This window comes from Chelon labrosus, assembly GCF_963514085.1.
Source record: "Chelon labrosus genome assembly, chromosome: 16".
Taxonomy (NCBI): domain Eukaryota; kingdom Metazoa; phylum Chordata; class Actinopteri; order Mugiliformes; family Mugilidae; genus Chelon; species Chelon labrosus.
The window spans coordinates 9,557,784-9,581,436 of record NC_140349.1 but is presented as its reverse complement, the minus strand read 5'-3'; the positions used below and the strand labels follow the sequence as shown (position 1 = coordinate 9,581,436).

Sequence of the window (23,653 nt, the reverse complement as noted above, 5' to 3'; positions counted from 1 at the left end):
TGACACCAACAGTGACACAATCAATGAGAGGGGATAAAAAGAAACTCACTCTTGAAAAAGCTCCTGATGCACATCAGTGGACCAAATGATGCAAGATATCTAAATAGAAATGTTGTAACATAATTTTGGAAGAGATGGAAAAACGAAATCAGATTGTAGGTTAATATGGACCTAATTTTAACCCCTTCTGCTTTTGAAATCTCACAAACAGTGGCAGGAGGGGAGCGTAGCATATTACAATATCATCAGCCGCTAAATTGAGACAGGGCGTGAAAAACATGTCTTTTGTGAAGCAGGGTAATAGATGGGTGCTCACACCGGGAGAGGGAAATGAAGGATATTGGATGTCTCTAATGTAGTCCCATTATAAGAGTCATACAGGCCAGTGCCATGCTGCACTTCACCTTGTCAACACGTTGTCTCCTCGGAGAGCGAGTGATCTAAGACGTCAACGTGGTGAGACGAGCATGATGGACGTCATGGCGAGAGATGTTTTCATTGTAGGAAGTTGTTAGTCGTGTAACTCCTACAGGAAATGATTCATTGTTTATTTGCAAAGCTATTCTGTTTTTACAGGAGAATAAAAATATAGAAAATACTAGTATTTGGTATGAACAACAGTGCAAGAAATTATACAGAATTCAAGAAAATAAAGAAAATAATGCATTCATTTTTCAGTTCACCCCACCTGCATGTGTTCTGCCAGGAAACTGGGGCAACATGAGACATTTAGGTCAAGATGTAGACACCTGTGAATGGTTGTCTGTCTCTTCGTGTTGTCCCTGTAATAGACTGGGTGTACCCCTCCTCTCGCCCAATAAGAGCTGGGATAGACTCCAGCCCCCCACCTGCGACCCTCCAGAGGACAAGCAGTTACAAAAGATGAATAAATGAATGCAGTCACCTACTCAAAGACTTCAATTTGAAGGGAAGGGTGATTCACACCGATGCAATTCGCAATGGTATCATATACTTATTATGGATATTATGATAACTACATTGATATGCAGCACTCACAGGCAGTGCATGATGAAAAAAATAAAAAAATAAAGACATTATAACAGGATGAACAATGTAATTTCCCCTGTCTACTCTAACAGACGGAAACTTCTGGGCAGTAAGAGGCTGGAAGCCCTGTTGAGTTGTATGAGTCACTTGAAAGTGGGCTGACCCATTTTCAAAAGAGATTTCTAGTCAGAGTCTCAATGAAGGTCGAGGCAAGTTAAAGTAAAAATTACCTTCATTATCTGACGAATGCACTCCCTTTGCACGTGTCTCCACTTCCTAATGCATTACCTGACAATATTATCACTGCATATCAAAACCTGATACAAAGTGAGTAGACGCTCCATATGATTTGCTGTGGTTTGAATGTGCAGAAGAGTTAACCAATGCTGTGTCGCTTTTTATGATGCCTGCATGTCATGAGTCACATTTACAGGCTATTCTGATTTTATAGAATTGAATGTGGTTTATTGTCAGAAAATTAACGTGGATAAAAACAAAGAAGAATTTTTAAGACATATTCATTAGTGTTACCTCCTTCTTGATAAGTACCTCAGTTTCTGTTTCAGTACAGTACTTTTAAAATAAATGAATGCAGACCTGTGTGTCCAAATCTTTGAACGTTTTATGAAATTCAAGAGAAAAATACAAGGTCCATGTGTTAAACCATGCTACCAGAAGATGGCAGTCACATTAAATCCTTTCCATTGCAGTAGCCCTTGGCCATCATCAGACATCTCAAGTCTGACAAATGGATCAATATGTGGAGCAGTTTAAGCTTGTGTTTCTATTTCATGTAATGCATCTTTGTCTTTGTTTAATGTTGTACAGATAAATAACAAAACATATTAACACAATAAAAACACGATGAGTTCCTGTTTCCTATTGCTACAGGGACATTAAAGAGCAAATTACTTTGTGAACAGCTCGCTCACTTTAATGTGTTAGCTTTAGAACAATCAGTGCAGGGATACACTGATTGCCTGTTTATTTGGTTAGTTAATTTAATGCAGCAGTCTAATGCAACACACTTGCAATCAATGTTTTTAAAAAGGTGTCGATTCAGCTTTATGTTCTTTTTTCCCCCAGTCTAATTACTTGTCAGTATTTATTATCACAATTACTTAAAGAAAGGTTTGTTTTTGTAAACTGTAGTTCCACGTTTTTTTCCATTATGTCTCTGTTGTAATGACCACCTTTGTCCAGTGGGTGGCGGTCACGAATACTAACGTCCAATGTCGACAACCTCCCTAAATCCAACGAAGAAGAATAGCTAGATTCGGCTAAGGCTTTGGAGTAACAAGTAGATAACGTTTTGCTAAACATGGTAGGTTAACAATTTCTTGAACGACTCATCTTAGACGAGCGCCATTATGCATTTAAATAGTTTATATTCTGACTAGCTATGTGTGCTAGGTGACAACTTTTTCTCTCCGGCCTGACTGACATTTAAAGCAGAAACTGTAGTGAAGCTAACGTTAGCTTAGCCAGTTGTTAAATGCCCCTGACTAGATTTTACGTTAGTTTTTAGTAAGTGTTATTTTATACCATACGTGCCGTTACAATATACTCCGTCTACACAAAGTCGTTATAACAGTGTTGTTGTCTTTAAGCAGTTGTCTGGTTGTGTAAAAATAATATCGCAGTGTTATATCTAGTGGCATTTTTCTGCTAGCTTGATTGTAGCACAAATTATTACGCATCTGTAATATATATATAACAAATATGTCAAATTAACCTCATGCTCTTATCTTTTTTTCTCTGCCTGAAGCTGTGTGCCCCCCCGTCTGTAAATAAATGACACGTTAAAAGCCCCGATGGTGCCAGGAACCCCCCACTAGAAAACAATCAAGACTGGAGCCACTACACAGGAACTGTAGTCCAGGTCTTTTTCTTTGTTTTCCCTTGGAGACAAATGGTTTTGAGTGATGGATCCAGCTGTTGTGGACGGTCCCGTTATCCTCGTCATCAAGGCTCCCAACCAGAAGTACGATGACCAGACAATCAACTGTTACCAGAACTGGACGGTGGAGAAACTCAAAGCCCACCTGTCTGATGTGTACCCAAGTAAACCGGTGAGTGCTTCACACTGATCCCCTCAAAGCTGTTTGAGGTGATCACTTTAATTATATGCCTTCTGATAATTTCCGTCCGCTTGGTGATAAACCTGATCGCTCTTGTTGAAGCTCAAGGAGGATTTACAGGTTGTTTGCTTTGACTGCATGGAGTAATGTGACAAAAACAAGGCCCCTCCCAAACTCAAGGTGTCAGTTTCACAGTTTCACTCACAACTAGTGAGGAAGAAGTAGATTTTGTCTTTACTGTTTTTGATTTTTACTTCGCCTTTGTTGTGTGGATTCTGCTAAGCTTCCTCCTCATTGTCGAATAATCATTCATTGGCACAATCCATTAACCTTGATCTGTTCTCTGAAGTGGAAGGAGTTGGGTTTCTAGACTCACTGTAGCTGAAAGGAGTTTGCAGATTTAACGTCATAACGACGGGAAGGAGTTTAGATCCCGGTTGTGTTGCGCCGCTAATCTGACTTAACTCTCTCTCTCTCTCTCCTCTCTGCTCTGTGCTTGCTCTGATGCAATCATTGTAAACACACCCTTGTAAAGCTGTGGAGTAATCACGCTAGGGGCTAGTAAACATTAAACGAGACATATTTAACAAGGAGACAGCTTCAGGATTTTCAATTGCAAGCTGTCCAGGATTTAAAAAGGGAGATGTCAATTCTTGAATGAACATACAGTGAATGTAGGCTCTAAGAGGAAAACTGACCTTGTTGTACTCAGAGCTAAATCTACTGTTAAGACCTACTTATCTCCATTGAGGTCACTATGATCTTATCCTGATTACTTGCTCACTTGAGGTGTGTGCCTTTTGATGCGGTGATCATCTACTGTAAATTTCACAGTTTGCTGTGTTCCTGGTTGAATGTTTGTCTTTGTTTCTATTTCAGATATTAGTTCAAGAAAGCGTAACTAAATTAGATGACCTATATTGTTGCCATTGCTCCTGATGTGCAGCTTCTCTTCTTTGACCCCATTATCGTTATGCTTGTGTATTTTTAGAGCTCCAAAGACCAGAGGCTGGTATATTCTGGAAAGCTGCTTTTGGATCACTTTACATTAAAAGATGTACTCAGAAAGGTAAGTTCTTCTAGGCCTAAGTGTCATACACTGTGTATCAAAATGATTTTAGATTTATTAAGTCTATAGCGAAAAAGAGGCACTTTGGCCGTCTGATTCACAGCTTTAACAGGCTGCTTACGCTATGTGGCTGTAACTATGCAGGCATCTTTAAACTGTTTGGGCTCCCTGAGTTTCAGTTCAGATCAAACCAGATGCTGTGTGAGGCTCCAGCAGTTTGAAAAAAGGGCCATATCTGTTTCAGCGTAAGAATATCCCTATACACAAGGTGTGCTTTATAAAGAAATGATTCTGAACATGGTGTGGAAGAACAACCCACTTCCACTCTTCTGTGATAAACTGAAACAGCGTTAGACATTATTACCAAAAATTAGTGTCCAACCCCTGTGCATCCTCTGGGGCTGAAAAATTAAACCAAAGTGGAAGATGAATTGGCCACTTGAGGCTAACTCCAAAAGTGAGTCACTTCCCAACTTTACAGCAGAATTGCAGCCTGATACAAAACTAATTTTGGTCTCTACAGTCTCTAATTTAAGCATTCACGGCCACTGTACAGGGGTTGGATTTTTAATCTAACTCACTCGGGTTAATTAGTGTTTTCTCAGGGCTTTTATAAAGCTGTGACAACACTGGTCACACTGATCCTCGCCTGTATCTATCTATATGTCAGTCAAACAGCAAAACCAGTTTAAAGTGCAAATGTTGCTGCTTTGAATGCCAGATGAGTGCCGCCACGGGCTGCTAGTTGTTTGCCTAAGGAACACCCCACCACTTAGCACTACATAGGCGGAGTCAGGCAACTTTTTGTATTTACAGGCCACACCTCCAGCGAAACATTGTCATGTTTATAGTACTCTCCATGACAAGCAGTCATGTTGAGAGCAGCAGGATTCAGCAACATTTGCACTTTAACTGGGCTTCGCTGTTACAGATACAGACACAGATCAGTGTGACCAGTGGTGTCACAGTTTTACGGAAGCCCTAAAGACACTAATAGGCGTATTGCTGCTCACATTTATGTGAATTAATGATGGCCACTAGAGAGTGGATGGAAACAAGATGGCACAACGTCCAAAACACCAGTATACAGGTGTATTCCAGCTGTAATGAGTTTTTTCTTTTCTTTCTATTGCTTCCAAAGTAATTTATTTTTTTTAATGCTCTTGTGGCTGAATGTGTCAGGGTTTCCTCTAAGTGGCTGGTATTTTGTTGAGAAAAATCAATGGTGGATGTTTTTGTCTATTTGTCAGCACAGTGTTTACAAGTATTACGCAGATGGAATTTATGTAACTGCAATCTTTACTTTGTTATTGAAGCAAATACTTAAAAAAAAAATAAGTTTAAAGTGTTGAGAAAAGTTTTGTTTTAGTTGAGTACCCCTTTAAAAATCAGAAGAACATGCAGTACTTTGATAGTTTGATAATGAACTCTACTGGCTTCCACAGCAGGACGAGTACCATATGCTCCATCTGGTGTGCGCTTCTCGAACCCCTCCCAGCTCCCCAAAGCCCCCCCGCAGCCGCAGTAACAAGCCTCAGGAGAGCACAGCCGGTCCCACGGTGGGTCAACCACACACACTCCTCACACCTTGCCATTCATTTCATCACCACCGCACTCCCTTTCATCATCCACCTCACTGCTGTAATCTGCACCTCCCTGAGGATTTGAAGAAAAAAAAAAAAATGTCATTGCCTTTCTTTGAAGACAAGACAATTCGCTAATAACTAACAGGCAGGACTTATTTTTCTGGTTACAGACTCTTCAAAACTCTAATAGTCCTCCCCAAGACGGCCAGTCGTCTACAGGAGAGAGCAGCGATGGACTCAGACAGCGAGCCGGGCCCTTCCCTTACCATCAGATGTATCCACAGTTTATGCACAGGTAACCTTTTGGGTTGGAGAAACTTTGATAACCACTGCAGTGCGGAGGTAAAGAGGATTTTTGTAAGATGATTCACTACAACAGCTACAGATTTTTTATAACACAGGAAAAAAATGAAACCTTAAAGGGTTCATTTACTTTAGGTAGGTGCAAACTTACAGGTTTCAACACTTTCAACACAAACCTGACATAAGTGTCGTCAGAATTACGTAGAGGCTGCAGCGAGAGATTTATCATGTCTAGAGCGTCACAAAAATAAACTCAGTTTGGCAAATGATGAAACAACGAGAATAATCTCATTCTACATTAAGGGGATCGTCGTTTCTCTTTATGCCAGATGAAACGGCAAAAAAATTCTTCTTCTTAATCTTCTCATTTATTGTTTTTAGTTTCTTTTTTTTAGCTTTGTTTTATTACTGTACTTGTTTTCCGGTGTGTTGTTTTAAATCGTTGTTTAATCTTTTGTAAAGCACCTTGGTTCACCTATCGGTCGATGTAAGGTGCTATATAAATAAAGTACATTTACATTTACATTTAATGATGCAGAGTAAAAAAAAAAAAAAAAAAAAAAGATCCCGAAAAACACACTCTTGTTTTCTGCTGCTTTTTCAACTTTTAGCCCCACCGCCTGCAGGAAGATACAACGTGCATCATGTGGGGAAAAAGGAACTAAATGAATAAATGTGGAACATCAAACCATTCTTTATTTAGAGATTCACCATGAGGAGCGGGCTGATAGAGGGGTCATTCACTAAAGGCTTAATGGAAAAATACGTTTTTAAAAGATACCGTCTTTAAGAGAACAGGAAACTGTTTTCAGTTTACCGCTTGTGTGCCAAATATCACTCAAGCATTGCAACCCTCTTCTAGAAAAGGCCTTGCAAAGTAATCAAATAAACTGGCAATCCTTGTAAATGAAGCCTTAGGGAACATTAATCATTAAAAATTAACTAAAGTAAAGATTCTCTGTATGAAAAGAGCAGCAGCACATAGCTTCTGTTGGGTTCAAGTTTAGGTCATTAGCTTGTGCAAATGTACCGTTAATACCATTAGTTGTGGCCTCTGATATTAATAATTCATCATAAACAAAACAAGGTAGGGTTTTGTGTATGTGGTCGATTACATGTCAGTGTTTTTGACATTTCATTGTCTTTCTTCCAGCTGGAATCAGTACTCCGCACAGCCTACCCTTCCCACAAACATGCCCGCTTACTACAACCCCATGACGCTAATGTGGTGGCAGCAGCTGTACGCCAGGCAATACTACATGCACTAGTGAGTCCATTATGTTTTTTTTGTCTTCCCGTTTCTGTTGAATGTTTGTAGAGCATTGTTAAAGCAGGAAACAGCGTTCTCACGATCTGGTTCTCTCTCTCTCTCCTCTAGTCAGTTACTGGCTGCCTCCTCTCAGCAGCTCCGGCCCGATCAGGCCTCTGCCCAGTCTAGCCAGCCCGATCCTCTGAGCCAGCGGCCGCAAGTGGTTCGCCATGGCAACCAGGAGGTCCAGATGAACGCCCAGGGAGGGGAGATCCTGAACGAGGACGAGCTCAACCGGGACTGGCTGGACTGGGTGTACACGTTTTCACGAGCTGCCATCTTACTCAGTATAGTCTACTTCTACTCATCCTTCAGTCGCTTCGTCATGGTGATGATGGCCATGCTGGTGCTTTACCTGTGAGTGATCCCTGTGTGTGTATATAGAGGTGACATTTGGGAGTTGGGGCTTTTATCAAATGCTTTCCACCTGCAGCAGAGTAGAGAACTCCTCCTCTGGCCACAGCTACAACAAAACAGCTTATTTAAAGCCATTAATGTGTTCAGATTACTTTTTAATACGTTTTTCCAAACTTTAAATCTGAAGTAAAAGCAGCATTAGTCACTTAAACTCACTTAACAATCTTCCTTTGAAAAAAAATGTAATTAAACGATCAATTATTTATTTAATCAAAGCCACAATGATGAATGACGTCGCATACGCAAGGTTTTCTTCATGCAGTGCTGCATTCAAGGTCCCTACTTGTCGGTTGTTCTAAAAATGTCTACTAGAGTTTATTTTAACTGCACCAATACAGTCATTGAATCAGGGTTAAACATTTGTAGGTTATACATTATGGATTTCTCTTTTTGAAAAGTTTGGAAAAATAAAACAGACATTTTAAAGACATTTATCCACATTTCAACACTTTAGAACTTGGATAAGTCAAATGCGAAAGGTGGGACGCATAAGAGTTTAAAATGCCCGTGTTGTTTTCGTCTCCAGGCACCAGGCTGGCTGGTTTCCCTTTAATCTGGAGAACGAACTCCAGCTTCCTGAAGACAGAGCCAATCAGGACGATGTGGATGGAGAGCTACAAAACCACGACTTACAAGAAATGGTAACAGCCTCTCTCATCCATCACAGCATCACACGGAACATTTTTATTGCCGCTTTTAGTCCGAGCCATCAACTTTTACACACATGTTTACAGGATATACAGTGTATAAAAAGCAGCAGAAGAGTGCACAGTATGTAACTGCAACAAGAAAATGAACGGAGAGCTATTAAACTACTAATCAAGCCCAGTTGCAAGATTAGACTAGATCCATTTGACAACAAAAAGGCAATTACAGAATGTCACAATGGAAAAATTTGTAATTTTATAACCTAACCTACCAGTTACTTGATTAATCGAGCATATTATTTAACATTTGGCCACTTGAAAACACTTTGGTGCCATTGCTGCCTGACTCCATTAAGGAACCAAATGGACTCCTTTTAAAACACTTTATGGTTTGAGTGAATGCTCGATTCTGATTGGCAGCAGGGCGTCATTTAGTCTTTATAAAAGACAGCTGCTAAAGCAGGCCCAGGCTGTAAACTGTCTGCTTACCGACCTAATTTAATGTGCCCTCGCTAAAGTGTGTAGCTGTAGCAACAGGGATGCTGTCAAAGTCTCCATTAACAAATTATCTCGAAAAACATTAACAAGCCATCGTCCAATTAGTTAGACAACTGAGTGACTCCATCATTTCCATTAACCTATTTAGAGAATATGACAAGTCTGAGGGAGACGCAATAAAACAGGACGTTGCATCGTATCTCATATAGCAAAATGAAAACAATTCAAAACGTCTCCTCTCACTCACTGCGGCTGCGCACCAGCGCCACATACTGTACGTCAAATATATAGCAGAAGCGTCAACGTCGATCCAATAAAATGGCAAAAATATACAAAAAAGATGTAAATATAATTATTTTTACTCACCAGAACTTGAGAAACGATTTAGAGTTCTTCTCATAGCGCTCATAGTTGCTGGCCGGAAAGCCGCGGACACACCCTTTCTCCGGCTGGGTCAGGCTAGCTAGCCAGCTAGCTAGCTCCGGGGTTGGGCGGCCTTTCCTCGCAATATCCAGCTTTTCCTTCAAAGTCTGTCGTGAAAATGTCTTTCTGAGAAGATCTTAAGCCAGAGCGATAGCCTGTCCTCCTTCCCTCACCGTGTGTTCAAAAAATATCTTATCAAAACGTTAATGGGGACGGTTTGCTTGTGCAACTTGCAACAGATGAACATGAACCGTTAGCGGCTCTCTGACCGTCCAATCAGGGGACGCGAAAACGATGACGCACAAAGAAGGCATAAGAATGCGAACTTGAAATGTGATTGGTTAAGAGAACAGCGTCCTCAACAGTGAAGCCAAAGCAAGTAGAGCTCCCCCTGGTGGCTGGCGGCAGTATAGGTCATAAGCTCCACCTCCTCCATGTTAGTGGATGGGACTTGGGTCAAACTAAAATACATGTCAGATTTTCATTTTATTATTTTTTTTTTGTTTTCTTTCATCAAGTGTCTTTTTTTTTTTGGAATAAGTTTTATTTATGCTGTAGAAACAGGATGTGACATAAAGACAACTACCAGTTGCCATGCCTGCCGCTCCGTAAAGCGGTACCGTGAGACCGTGAGAGTTGTAAGAAAACAAAACAAACAAATAAAACAAGTACAGTGTGTAATCAAACATGTCCTTGTAACTGGTGGAGGTAGAGCAGTGCGCAGTAGTAATTAAACGAAAACGAGAGTGAGTCTGGTGTGGTCGGATATCACAGCTCCATGTGGCACCGCTCTCAGAAGCACCGCAGCTGAGAGACAGACGAGCCATGAAATGAAAAGAATAGGTTACTGGGAATAATTTAATGAGATTAATGGGAAAATATTAAAATCTAAGTGTGATTTTGATTAAGTTTGGACCAGCAGAGAAGGCTTTGCTGGCCCCGACGGCCCACCACTGTTCTGTTGTTGTTAAAACCTTAATGGACGATCATGATTGTTCCAGGTTGGGGAGTTATTGCAGTAGTTAACAGACATATCTCATTTTATAGTCCAGTCTCTAATCTAACGGACTGCATGCTAGCATGAATCATATCTCACTTCTAATTTGACTGTACAGGATGGAGCGATGGATGACGGCTCGGATGACGATGGGGAGAGTGGAGAGGAGGGAGCGGAAGATCCTAACAGCGTCCCAAACACAGGCTTCTTCTCCTCCACGTGGTCGTTCATCATTACCTTCTTCATGTCACTCATCCCGGAGGGGCCCCCGAACGCTGCTAACTGAACCACTGTCCTCCACCGGAGTGTTTTCTGTCTTTAAGGAGAGGACGAAGTATGCATCCCGCCTGCTTAGGGAGACTGTTTCTGTTGCAATGCAGTGTTATAGTTTCCCAGTAAGTCTGCTTAATATATGGGACTCTGAGCCGAAAACACAAATGACCGATTTGACCTGAAAGGAGGAAAAAAAATACGTTGTTTATATTGAGTTTTTATTTTATTTTAATCTGAATCTTAGTTTAACTGCTATGCACAAGGGTTGTTAGCGATGCCTTGTGCACACACACAGACAGCAGGCAGATTTCTAACGGATAATAAGTACAGCGCCACTCATGAATTAGCTTATTCTTTGTAATATTTGTTGAAATAGTTTTGTTTCTATTGTAATAATAGTGGTTATATCACAAAGAAAGGACCACTGTCGTCCAAAATATTAATTTACATGACTTTATAAAACATGTCCAAACACATTTGTATTGTGTTGAAGTGTAACGCAGAGTGATGCTGGCTACTGAAATGTGATTATTATTATTTTTTTTATTATTAAAGTGAAACGGTGTACCACTAATTCTTTCATACGGTTTGAAATGATTGAAGGGTTGAGCATTTATTTTATAAATGTTACAATGTCGGCGGCGGCACAGTGGCGAGGTGGTTGCCTCACGGCGAGAAGGTCCCGGGTTCGAATCCATGGGCCGACTGGGCCTTTCTGCATGGGTTCTCTCCGGGTACTCCAGCTTCCTCCCACTGTCCAAAGACATGCTCATTAAATTGGCCGTAGGTGTGCATGTGAGTGTGAATGGTTGTCTGTCTCTCTGTGTTAGCCCTGCGATAGACTGGAGACCTGTCCAGGGTGTACCCCGCCTCTCGCCCGATGACAGCTGGGATAGGCTCCAGCAGACCGTGCGACCCTTAACATGAATAAGCGGTTATAGAAGATGAATGAATGAATGAATGTTATAATGTCAAAAGAAGCACTGCCATATTGGACCTTTTTCCATGGCACATGTCTCTTAGCTGTGGCCCCAGCTCATCATGGCTAACTGGGACACTTCATCTATACACCTGTGCTCTGCCTTACTGTGATAAAAGCCACACGGCGTCCCCAGAATAGGCTAATGGAGCTCGGTTGATGGCTGTAGCCTTTGTGGTGTGTTCAGATGCAGCTCTTTGGTCCAGGCACGGGTGACGTTACAGTCACCTGTGCTCATTGTTGCCAGTGGTTCTGTGACGTTGGTTTGTCCAGGCCTTTAAGAAGAAATAATTGAATAACAACAGAATATTGTTAGTGGGGGCCTTTGGGTCCTGTGGGTTGAGGGGAGGGGCCTCTGTGGATCATCCCACAGATACGTGATCAGTTTGGGATCTAGTGAATTTGGAGGCCAGGTCAACACCTTGTGCTGTTCTTCATGTTTTTTTTTTAATTGTTCCTAAACCGTTTTTGTGTGTGTGCCTGTGTCAGGCTGCATCCTGCTGGGGATGGCTGCTGCCATCAAGGAGTGTCATTGCTATGGGGTGGGGGTGCCTGGTCTGGTCTAGGTGGGTGCTACACGTCTAAGTAACATCCACATGAATGCCAGGTCCAAAAGTTTCCCAGCAGAACATTGTATTGTCACAAGATGATTAATGTTATTCACTTTTAATGTTGTGGCTGATCGGTGTACACTAACAATCAAGGAGTTCGTGCAGGACAAATAAATTAATGAAAATGTATGTTGCCGTTAAATTTACCATGTCATGAACCAATAACAATATTGATTTTTATTTAAACTACATTCATTGTAATAGGTGTAACTGATGCTTTGTTTTACTTTAGACTGTCACATGACTGGTCTTTATTATATTTATGGAGATCTTGACAACTCTCAGTGCTTTGTGGCTGGATCATTGTTTATTATACACAACCTGGAAGTGAGAAGAAAAGAGTCTGGCGTGGCTGCATGGGGTGGAAGCCCGCGCTGCATCTAGATTGGAGCTCACGCTGCTCGAAAACTGGGAGCAATCAGGAGAATCAGCAACGAAACGTCGAAGACAAACAATGAACAAATAACAGGAATCGACTGCTGGAATAACAGCGATAATTGGATTCTTCCTTTCTGGCGGTGCTGTGAAGTGGAACCTTGTCCCCTCCTTGGCGATGTTCATGAGGAACTAGTTTAATAAAAGCAAAACTCAAAGCACAGTTACAGTTGTTCTCACTCCCAGACCGAGGCCTTCACATTTCCGAAAGAAAGGTTTTCACAGTATTCAACGAGCAAACTTGAAAAGTGTTTAAACTTTGCTCCGTGCAACTTCTTGTATTGTGGCTTACAAAGCAGTCTAAGTCTACTTCCTCCAGGCATTCAGTGGCTGCTGATGCAGGTTTGTGTTGTGCGTCCTTTGTCCGGGCTGACACTGAACATGAATTCACCAAGGTTTCTGCTCCACTTAAACAAAAGTAAAGCTGCTCTTAACTACTAAATGAAAAAGCTCTGCACCTAAAGGACTTCCGGGAGAAATGTGAATCAAACACACCTACACGCTCTTCAGAGAGGAGGTTTAATCGCTCAGATAAATGTCTGTGTGTGTGAAACCCAGGTGTGCAGCTCCTCTCAGAAACTGTACAAGGTACAAAAGACGATGCAGAAGAAGGGGACAAGGCGTCTGCAGTATTTATCTGTAGTGCTGCTGGTGGTGGTGATGTGCACCACAGATCTCTGCTGCCACCTTTTGTCTTTACCCTGACAACCTCAAGAAACATTTCTTCTTTTTTTCCCTTGAGGAGAGGAAAGCAGATGATTTCAGGTGAAGAACAAATAAAATTAATGATGATTTAGTTTCAAGATGCCAGTGAAGCAGAAGAACAATATCTGCCTCCAACTGGTTCCAATAAGGAGACAAGAGCTGATCAGATGATCTGATGACAAGCAGTGGAGACCCGACTGATGGAAGCGTCAGATGAGGCCGCCCTGGACAACCTGGATGAGGTGAAGATGGAGGAGGAGGTCCGCATAACAGGCGTCCCCGAAAGGGCAGAGCGACAGACTTGCGATGTATTTAAAGAGAGTGGGCCCTGATTGGCTCAGACAAAGTTTGAAAATAGAACAGAAGACAAAAGAGTGAAGTGATTTTAACAGTGTGTGAAAGCGGTGAAGAGAATGAACGGCGAGGCAGGAACAGTCCACACAGACGGCGGAGAGACGGAGACGGAAGGCGTGAATGTACACTGCCTGGCCAAAATAAAAAAGGTCACACACAATATCTTGTTGGACCGCCTTTAGCTTCTGCAATGTCACAACATTTATTTCCATCCAGTGTTGCGTTCATTTTTCACCAAGATCTTGTATTGATGATGGGAGAGTCTGACCGCTGCGCAAAGCCTTCTCCGGCACATCCCAAAGATCCTCAATGGGGTTAAGGTCTGGACTCTGTGGTGGACAATCCATGTGTGAAAATGATGTCTCATGCTCCCTGAACCACTCTTTCACAATCTGAGCCCCATGAATCCTGGCATTGTCATCTTGGAATATGAATAAATCAGGTCAGCTGACCTCATTCTTTGGACACATGTTGCTGAACCTAGACCTGAGCAACTGCAGCAACCCCAGATCATAGCACTGCCCCCACAGGCTTGTACAGTAGGCATGATGGGTGCATCACTTCATCTGTCTCTCTTCTTACCCTGATGCCCCCATCACTCTGGAACAGGGTAAATCTGGACCCATCAGACCACATGACCTTCTTCCATTGCTCCAGAGTCCAATCTTTATGCTCCCTAGCAAACTGAAGCCTTTTTCAGTTTGCTACGTGTGGAAATGCTCTTACTTTCACTATTAAACATAGCCCTGAGTTCTACTGTTGTTTTTCTTCAATTTGTTTTCACCAAACATTTAAGACCACATTTCTTCCTCAAAGATGATCGTTGGACAGTTCTAAACCCAATTTTAGTAGTTTCTTCAGTCTCCTTAGATGTTTTCTCTCCTTGATGCATGCCAATGATTTGACCCTTCTCAAACAGATTAACATCTTTTCCACAACCACAGGATGTGTCTTTAGACATGGTTGTTTAAGAAATGAGAAGCTACTCATCGCATCAGTTGGGGTTAAATAACTTGTTTCCAGCTGAAAGATAATCACCCATGCAGTAATTATCCAATAGGAGGCTCCTACCTGTTTGCTTAGTTAAATCCAGGTGGTGACTTTTTCTTGGCCAGGCAGTGTGTCATCCTCATTAAACCTTTTGCCTGATTTAAATGGAGCGCGCCTGCTTTTCACATGATCACACTTGTGATTTTACTGCCATGAAATGCCAAAAGTCTACACTGTGAAAAGGGCTGATCAGCTTTTATCAAATTAGTAAGTCGGGACAAATAAAGAGTTTAGGCCCTTTTAAATAAGGACTCATTTAAACAACAGAGAATGATGTTTGACTGTTAAACCATAAACTTGCACAGCTCTCACAACCTCAAATATAGACTGATCAGCCATAACATTAAGCCTAATATTGTCTAGGCCCCACTTTTGCCACCAAAACAGCACTGAGCTGTCCAGGCATGGAGGCCACTGGAAGACTCTGAACATTAGCAGCAGATCCTTAAAGGTTCGAGCCTCCATGGATCAGACTTTTCACTTGCTGCCTAATATATCCCACCCACTGATAACTGAACAAAAAAAAACAAAAAAAAAACAGTGGTATTCATTGGAAATATTCCCTCAGAGACAAGACAATCACCATGTATTCACTTTTATTGCTTTGCAACAATCGGTCATGACAGAGAAGTCATCATTCAAGCTAACAACAGGACGCCATGTGCTTCACTGATGTTGTCTGTGCATCGGAAACGAATGCCTTTCGTTACCAAGTGACGTTGGTGCGATGACAGAGGCTGAGAAACCTGTTCGTTTATTTATATCCACAAGATCTTAAGTGAGGCGGACGACGTGTAAAATAGAGTCTTTATAATTAGGATAAACATTCTGAGGTTCACTTCACTGTGATGACTCTACTGATAACTCACATTTAAATGTCAATATTGATTCACCATGTGTGCAGCGACATAACCACATTTCTTACTAATAAATTAACTTCATTTCTGATGTTGACAGCACAATAATTTGACATACACTGCTCATTTGAAAAAGAAAAGTACCTCAATATTGATTACAGAGATGTCATGTTGTGATCAAATACTAGAGCCGTGACAGCAGAACACACACACACACACACACACACAGGGAGTATTTAGAGTTACATCTGTAAATGGAAGAGGAGTCCAACTACATCGTTTTGAGTCTGCGGCTCAGGCTACGACTTTCACACGGACACGGATTAACACTACGACAGACACAAGCCTCTGCAAAAGAGCTGTGCACCGGTTGGTTGGTCTGTGTTTGGCACTCGTGTGCCATGGCGCGTACCCATACACCTGTTCCCCGACATTTAAATTTTCATCAGTACGAGACTTGCACATAAAGAGCTTCGACAAGGCACGTAAGCTATTGTCCGTATTGTCACTGCAGCTACACACACAGACGGAGCGAATGAAACAGACACAGACATCGTTTCACAAATTATTCCTCGCCAGGAGTCCATACGTTGCAGAGTATGGAACACTTATTGCTAAAACAGGACCGCACGTAGCAAAATAAGAACATACTCCTTGAATATAATAGTTCTTTTACATATACAGTAGAAATATTTTGCATAAAATGATTTGCTGAACAACTTATCTTTATACCACACACACACATACAATGTTATTAACAATAATACAGACAGTATAAAATAGGTGCGCCTAACTGGGGTCACAAATATTCTCTCTTTTATGTTGCACCTCACTATATTTTATGATTTATTAAAATATGCCAGCGACGAAAGGAATACAGTGGACAGGTAATTATCGCTGCCTTGAGACAAAAAAACAAAACAAAACAAAAAAAATCAAGTGACCACAGTCAGAAATCACTTAAGATTCCTGAGTTGTTTGAACGACAACAATTTGAACGACTTGAGCTCTATAAACACTGTGGGAAGAGAAGAAACCTTTTGTTATTAACACGCTATAATCCGTTTTAGGTAAGAAACTATACTGGCAAAGTGCTTACTGTACAGTACAGACTTCATATGGCCTCTGAAGAAGGTTATCTAACTATATTAAACATGAAAAGAGCACAGAAGACAGTACTTGTAATGATATAAACACATACGCTATGAACAGTGAAAACAAATTTAGAGCAGCAATTTAAATACTGAGTGTTCCCCTGGAGACAACAGAGATAAACAAATCCAGTAGTAATGGTAGTGTGATGCAGCAGTATCTATATGAATGTTTTGGTTTGTCTTACTGTGCTGGACCAAATAGAATCACAGTACCTGTACATGTGACTGTACCTGAATGGCTTTAGTCAAATGAAGCTGGTGTAGTTTCTTCTTTTAGTCTTAATTCGACCTTAAATACATGGAAACCCATGGAGTATAAACCAAAAACGGTACCATCTAAAAAGAGTAAAAGTAAAGTTAAAATACACAATGGGTTAAAAAGTTCATTTCACGTCATCCAAGATCCCCATCAGTGAGGCCCCTTCCTTTGGCATCATTGGTTTATATCGGGTGGGAAAGAAATTGCTAGATTAAGAGAATTGCTAAACAGTAAGTGTCGGTGGGCAGTAAGAGCAGAATTCCTTCATCCCATGGAGATGTGCGCTCCACGGTGCATCTTGGCAACCATGTGTATATGTAGTACTTCAGGACTTGAGTGGAGAAGGACTCGCATCCTTCTTGGGGGGAGCTCGTCTGCCGCCCTGAAAACTGTAGCTGTGTAGACAGGTTGTGCTACTCCGTTCGGTGTCCCCTATTGCCGCTAAGATGGTGCCCGTCAAGTGTTGTGAGGGAGAAGGATATCAGGAGGGGAGGAGGGCCTCCTCTCTATCACAGGAAGGTCTCGGCGGCGGAGTCTTTCCCAGGCGTGTCCGGGCTGACGTCTACCCTAACGCAGGCCACCTTCTCCTGGCTGTTCAGAGACGGAGAAATTGGAGGCAAGATGAGCGCCGGTGCAGATTTATGGAGGTGTTAAGGGTGGAGAGCGACTGCAAATGTGTGATTTTTTTGGCTGGTAGCTGGGTGATGGTGCTCAATTACTGATAAGAACAAGATTTTACCACCTACAGTACACCTGGGTGATGATGGGCTTATTTGAGGACTGTTAAAATATGCACAAAATTTGTGAACATACAGAACTGTGCAAAGGTTTCAGCAATTAAATGAATGCAATGAACAGGTTTTTCTTTTCCGAGCAATTAACACTACAGAGTACAGTAAACAACCAGAGTTACATCATTAATTCATGGGGCCGGCCTTTGTCACATGGTTTTACTTGGCAGGTAGGTTGCTACAAGTCTTTTTGAGAACTTCTCCGCTGCTTCTGTCTCTTCATGTAATCTCAGCCTGACTCTGTGATCAGATCTCTGTGGTGGAGACACAATCTCTTCTCAGACTTTTTTGTTTTGTTTTCCTGGGACTGATCAAATGCCTCCCTGACACTATGTCTATTGATTCCCTGCAACACTGCATCTATCAATGTAGAGCCAATACAAATAAGTATCTTGGCAGTGTCCTCCACCATAATCTTAAATTGGACCTGTGGACTGACTGGATAAGCACCAAGACAGAGAAATGCCTGCTTATCCTTTAATTCCCTTAACAAAATGCTTCAGATGTTCTGACCTTCTACATTTTCTACGTTTGGCCTTGCTACTAAGGTACAGATAATAAACTGTTAGGGGTTGTTTTTCTAAGAAGCTTCACATTGTCTGTTTATTTGAATTGTTACCATCTGGTTGAGCTGCTCGATTTGCTAAGAACAAATCTAAATGATCATTTGTACCTCATTTTAAATAGGTAATGCATAAAAATAATGGCCTGCCATCTTAATTTATTGCAAAGTGTGCAGGGGGCCTATGTGTGTGTATGAGTATGTCTTGTCTATTGGTGACTCTGTGGTGTGATTTAGCTGCAACCCAAATTTGAGAGGCTAAAACCTTTGCACAGACCTGTAAGTTATTAAAAGATTGTACTATGTTTCATTCCATTTTGCAGTAAATATATTGCTGTCAGCAAGCTGCAGAAGGATTTATACAAAACAAAAAATGAATACTCATCTTTGCTGGCACAGATTTCACCCAACGTTCAACACTTGTACTTTTAAAACGCTGTACCAATTTCAGTTTGTTTGAATATTTGATTGAGCTGCCTTCTGAGCAGCATCACTTATTACGATTGGAAAATAATCTTGCAGAATCATAAAACATGTAGTAGTCCCTAGTAGAAAATGATATCAACAAATTAAAGTAATGCAGTCGGGTGCGGCGGCTCTCGAAGACTCCAGGAGATGGCATAGCTACCTTCCACTACTCTTCACTGGTTGGACACAAGACTCTGCTTTCGAGTTCACTGCTTTCCACACTGCGGTTTTGGCCATTTCATCAGAGATATTTACAACCAAGGGGTCAGACTCAGAACTACATGCCAAAATGCAAAAAAAAACACACAAATGTAAAGAGAAGACAGGCATGTAGACATCAAATCAGAGGGAGAGGTTCAGTGCTGGGCAGTTCAAACAAGCAGACACAAGCATGCACATGAAATACAGATTAAAACAAATTAACAGCACAACACGGCTGACCAGACAGGCCACAAACAGAACGACCCATGTTAACACGTATTAAGAAGTGCTGGCGTTTTAGGCAAAAGTTCAGAGGTGACAGTGCACACTATTAGTTAGTTAGGCAAGAATAAACCCGTTTCGATAAATACTTTATCACAGATCGGCCAAATGAAAATAAAAACACAAAGCGGTGTTTGTGTTTTTTTTTAAAATGTCTAAGGGCTGACAGTTTCAGCCATGCACTAACTGTCTGCAAATCTGTGAGCAGAGTTAATAAGCAGCCATGTGAGTCAGATGTTTTGCATCAGACACACTGCCCTGCTACCTCTTCTTCCATTGGGAGGTTGGGGGTCACTAGTCCTATTCTGTATGATCTGTTCAAGATGGACATAATAACACACAGCTGACTATCAGTGTCAAATTGACAATTTCAGGTTGTACATGACAACATGGTGCATCGTAGTTGTTGTTTTTTTACTATATGTGCATTTTATCCTCAGGTTTCTTGAGGAGGAAGTAAAACCTCTTAGTATCTATTTACATTTACATTGGTCCATAATGAATTTTAGGACATTATAAGAATGTATTTAGCTGCCAGATCATAAGACAAGATGATGATAATATCACAGTAGATGAGAATATGAATAGAACACGTTATGCATTGAAATACATACTCGCTGAGTGTATGCGATACAATTCTGCTTTCATGCCAGATCAAAGTGTGCTGTTTAGTGCGCTCTACTCACCGCCCTGAGAGTGCTTTCACAGGGATGTTGAGCTGGTTTGAGTCTTCAAAGTTGACCTTTAGTCCAATCTCTTCTTCCTCATGCAGCCTGGACTCTGCCTGCTAGATGAAAACAGCATTGAAAGCACACATCACAAATCAGTTATTACTGCAGTGAGGCACATACTCCATCACTGGTGTCTTATAGTTCTATTCATATTTACACAATGTTTAATATCTGGCTTGTTGGATTAGGTTTATATACGGCCGTAGCGTAGAACTGGCTGTTACATGAGTCTCTTGTGGTTGTGTTTATTGAAAGTTGATACATCGGATTCAAAGGGTTCTCCCTCGCCTTGTCCTATCAGTGCTTACACGGCCATTATTTGTGCAACATCCAGTCTACTGTTTTTTTCTGAGGGTCTGTTGTTTTCAGTCAGGTTTCAACATCCAGACCCACCTTACATGTACATGTACATAAATTAGACGCTCTCTTTGTTTACACATAAAATGCACACAGAACATATGAGATGTCGACCCTAGAAACATTTTTGAAAGGGCTTTGTGGGTAAAATTTGAGCATAAAAGACACCTAAACACAGAAACCTAAAACACACCCAAAGCTGCCAGTAGTTTCTCACAAGATGCCAATTGGTCCTCACTTGAAGCCTGACAAGATTGTTTTTTTTTTTCTAGCAGCCTCTCACAGTAATTAAATAAAACTTGGCAGAATCAAGCTGTCGCAAATAAGGAGCTGCTACTGAGGAGTGATTTTTTTTTGATATTTTTTTTTTTTAATTTGGATGTCGCAGTGGAAAATCAACTTAACATTAAAAGAAAACAACTAAAAAGCTCATCTTTACTAGAATCTAACTAGTAACCTTTACTAACACAAAAAGCAAATAAACCATAGAATATGTATTACCAGCTTTTCACGTGCTTTCTTTTTCTTGTCATCCTCTTTCTTCTTTTTGCTTTCTGGCATCAAGTCATCCAGCCAGCTCAGCTCTCTCTTGGTAAAGAAAAGGTCTAGAAGCTTCCGTACAAAGACCAGAGCAAGAACCTGGAGACAGACGAAAAATATGTAATAACAGATTTCACAACATTAAATATAAACAAAATCAAATGAAAAACAATCCAATCATGCTTAACATTTCTTAAATGTTCTTTAGTGGATGAATGACTGAGGTTCTATCTGTTTGTTTCACGTTTATTGTCTCATGTTGTAATTGTGAAGTCATTACCATCATGGGAAATACTACAGCCGCTGCAGAGGCCTTGATTACCCACAGCAGTACCAAACAGGTGAGCTGAACCAGGGTGAAGATGTGGACCTTCCACAGCGGCACATATCGCAGGTAGATCAGATCAGGCTGGTGCTTGGCAGGCATGCCAAACAGTTTGATTCTGTCAAAGAACTATAGAGGGTACAAGAGCACAGAGGCTAAGTGAAAGAGTTTTAATGAAAAGCACTGGGAAGTAGGAGTCAAGGCTCAGGGACACATTTCCAGACATTACTGAGAAGAGGAAACACAAAAGCTTTTATGTATTCTGAATTACGATCAAAGGTTTAGAACTGTGGTAGGCAAACATGTTTTTACTAACAGCTCATGACTGCTGTTATGCTTTCAATGCAAGAGCTTATTATCTTCAAAGACGGCCAGAGCAGAGTCTTACTTGAATGCCCTTGAGGGAAGAGACACCCATGTAGAGGAAGACTCCATACAGGACGGGCATAGGGATGAACTGTTGAAAGCAGAAGTGAAGCAGCGTAAATTATTCACCTTACAGTGCATGAAAGGAAACGCTAACATGACACAGGTCGCTTTAAGGTACATTAGGACATAACTGAAAATATCTGAAGCATGCCTGACATTTGATATCACACACATTGTTTATGATTTAATGTTATTCCAGTGATCATCCCATCTCACCTTGAGCACTGATGTCATGAAAACGGAACAACCCATGAGGACAAAGATCATAAACCCAGTGACCCGCTGCTCTCGAATGCCCAGAAACTTGGGCTGTTCTCCCGGCGCGGAGCATCCAGACTCCACCTTCAGGCTGTTAACGTGGGAGATGGAGAGGACGGTTGCCGCCACAAACCATGGCAAACCCATGATGGAGCACACGCCCAGCATCACTGCCACTATCATTAGGTCCAGGTGATAGCCACAGCCTTTCTGCAGGAGACACAAGGAAACAAAAACGAAATTATAAAAATAAGTTCAGAATGCATGATTTTTCAAACATCGTGAGGGTCTCTTATGAAGTTTGAAGGTGGGTTCTAATTATTTTAAAATAGTAGCAGGGAGGCATACAAGTACCGAAAAGGAAATTTGAAACATTGCTGCGAGATGAACACGGAGAATGTGTCGGCTTCAGACTTAATTAAGGATGACAGAAAGGGTGAGAGAGAGGAGTGATAAGAGATGAGAGCGTCACAGACAATTAGAGAGGAGCAGAAAGACTACAGTTGGTTTGTTAACAGACTGACAGAAAGAGAGCAAGATGGAGGTGGTACAAATTAGCAGAAAGATGAGAGTCTAAATCTATCTAGAGATGCAGTTAACATTTCATATAGCTGTTACAAACATGGTACAACTAGAGGACAGTTTATGTTCAATCACTGAGGCCTATAAGTTATTTGCTTTGTCAACAAAGAATCCTGCATTTGGGAAAACTAATTCTGATTCTGCAGCATTTGAGTTGGCAGTTGGTGGATGGTATTTTATACATAACTAGCCTGAATCAGTTTAACATGACATGTTTGGAAGCACTTTAAATTTTCTTCACTACTGTGCAACACTGGATATTACAGAAGAGATGGGCACTGTTTGCAAATTCAGTAGTTGCAAAGACATTCAGGATACCAAACACACACAGAAAAGATGTATAGCTCTAAGATAAAAAAAACACCACCACAGGTTCATCTCCAGAGGTAGGTCTGACCTTCAGCTTGTGCTCTTTGCGATTGATGATGACTGCAGTGATCTGCTGGTCCATAAAGATGAGGATGGTGCAGAGAAGGGCAGGAAGTGCCGCCACCAGCAGCGTCCACCAGGGATTGCCTCCTAATGGGTCCATCAGCCAGCCTCTGTTCTTTGAAGTCGGCTGCCAAGAAAAAAAAAATGCATAAAAACATATTTGAGAATACTCCTCTTAAGCTGGGCCCAGACTACAAGACTTTATAGTCAGGTTGCATCACACACTTAAGGAGAAATGGTTGCACATCAAGGAGCATTGAATGATGGCTGTTATAAAACTGTAAACTGGTTTGCTAATCAGTAAAAAAAAACACAGGAAGAACTAACTGTCACTTATTACTTTGCAGTGTGAAAAAACAAAGCGGAAGGCTAAACACGTGTGTTTGGGCGGATGGGCGAGACGGTCAACGTGACATTTATTTAAAGATAAAACTTGAGGTGAGGTTGTGATGACCTGTATTAATTTCTGTTTACAGCAGTATGCTAGCTAACATTAGCATTGAGGGTTAGCATGTTTATTTTTGCTCAACAGCTGCTCAATGTCTATGTAGACTAATTTCTGTCATTGATTAATGTGGTGGTAGAAATGTAATCATCCCGATTTTAAATCCTAAATATCAAACATGTTTAATATTAATTGAAACTCTGGTCGTCCGTACCCAGTATTACATGTTGTGTCT

The 23,653-nt window shown here is 41.2% G+C and overlaps 2 protein-coding genes across 5 annotated transcripts in view; one reads left to right on the top strand and one right to left on the bottom strand.

Moving 5' to 3' along the window:
* The first annotated feature begins 2,269 nt into the window (after positions 1-2,269).
* LOC311501553 (homocysteine-responsive endoplasmic reticulum-resident ubiquitin-like domain member 2 protein) lies at positions 2,270-11,185 on the top strand. Of its 2 annotated transcripts, none has more exons than XM_084563439.1 (9): positions 2,270-2,332; positions 2,777-3,080; positions 4,081-4,158; positions 5,607-5,717; positions 5,915-6,039; positions 7,201-7,314; positions 7,426-7,713; positions 8,300-8,414; positions 10,457-11,185. In XM_084563439.1, the coding sequence occupies exons 2-9, from the start codon at positions 2,934-2,936 to the stop codon at positions 10,622-10,624; spliced, it is 1,146 nt and encodes a 381-aa protein (XP_084419565.1). In that variant the 5' UTR covers positions 2,270-2,332; positions 2,777-2,933; the 3' UTR covers positions 10,625-11,185. The 2 variants fall into 2 exon arrangements, with proteins under 2 accessions (XP_084419565.1, XP_084419564.1); XM_084563438.1 differs by having other exon boundaries at positions 5,604-5,717.
* A 4,139-nt stretch (positions 11,186-15,324) lies between these two features.
* The window catches only part of LOC311501086 (sodium bicarbonate cotransporter 3-like), a gene marked incomplete at its 5' end in the record, with an annotated part of 36,729 nt that continues 28,400 nt past the window's right edge, over positions 15,325-23,653 (bottom strand). For 2 of the 3 annotated variants that reach the window (XM_084562748.1, XM_084562746.1), the window contains 8 exons: positions 15,325-17,606; positions 18,997-19,113; positions 20,006-20,106; positions 20,909-21,046; positions 21,228-21,401; positions 21,661-21,729; positions 21,918-22,169; positions 22,939-23,100. In XM_084562748.1, the coding sequence (XP_084418874.1) occupies positions 17,525-17,606; positions 18,997-19,113; positions 20,006-20,106; positions 20,909-21,046; positions 21,228-21,401; positions 21,661-21,729; positions 21,918-22,169; positions 22,939-23,100 (1,095 nt within the window). In that variant the 3' untranslated portion in view covers positions 15,325-17,524. The remainder of the gene's footprint in view (positions 17,607-18,996; positions 19,114-20,005; positions 20,107-20,908; positions 21,047-21,227; positions 21,402-21,660; positions 21,730-21,917; positions 22,170-22,938; positions 23,101-23,653) is intronic. The other variant, XM_084562747.1, reaches the window with a different exon arrangement.

What these genes read in the sequence shown, in the direction of transcription:
- LOC311501553 (XM_084563438.1), top strand. Translation starts at nt 2,934, where the DNA reads ATGGATCCAGCTGTTGTGGACGGTCCCGTTATCCTCGTCATCAAGGCT. An exon ending in AGAGCACAGCCGGTCCCACG is followed by an intron (nt 5,718 to 5,914) that starts GTGGGTCAACCA and finishes TTCTGGTTACAG; the next exon opens with ACTCTTCAAAACTCTAATAG. An exon ending in ACCACGACTTACAAGAAATG is followed by an intron (nt 8,415 to 10,456) that starts GTAACAGCCTCT and finishes TTGACTGTACAG; the next exon opens with GATGGAGCGATGGATGACGG.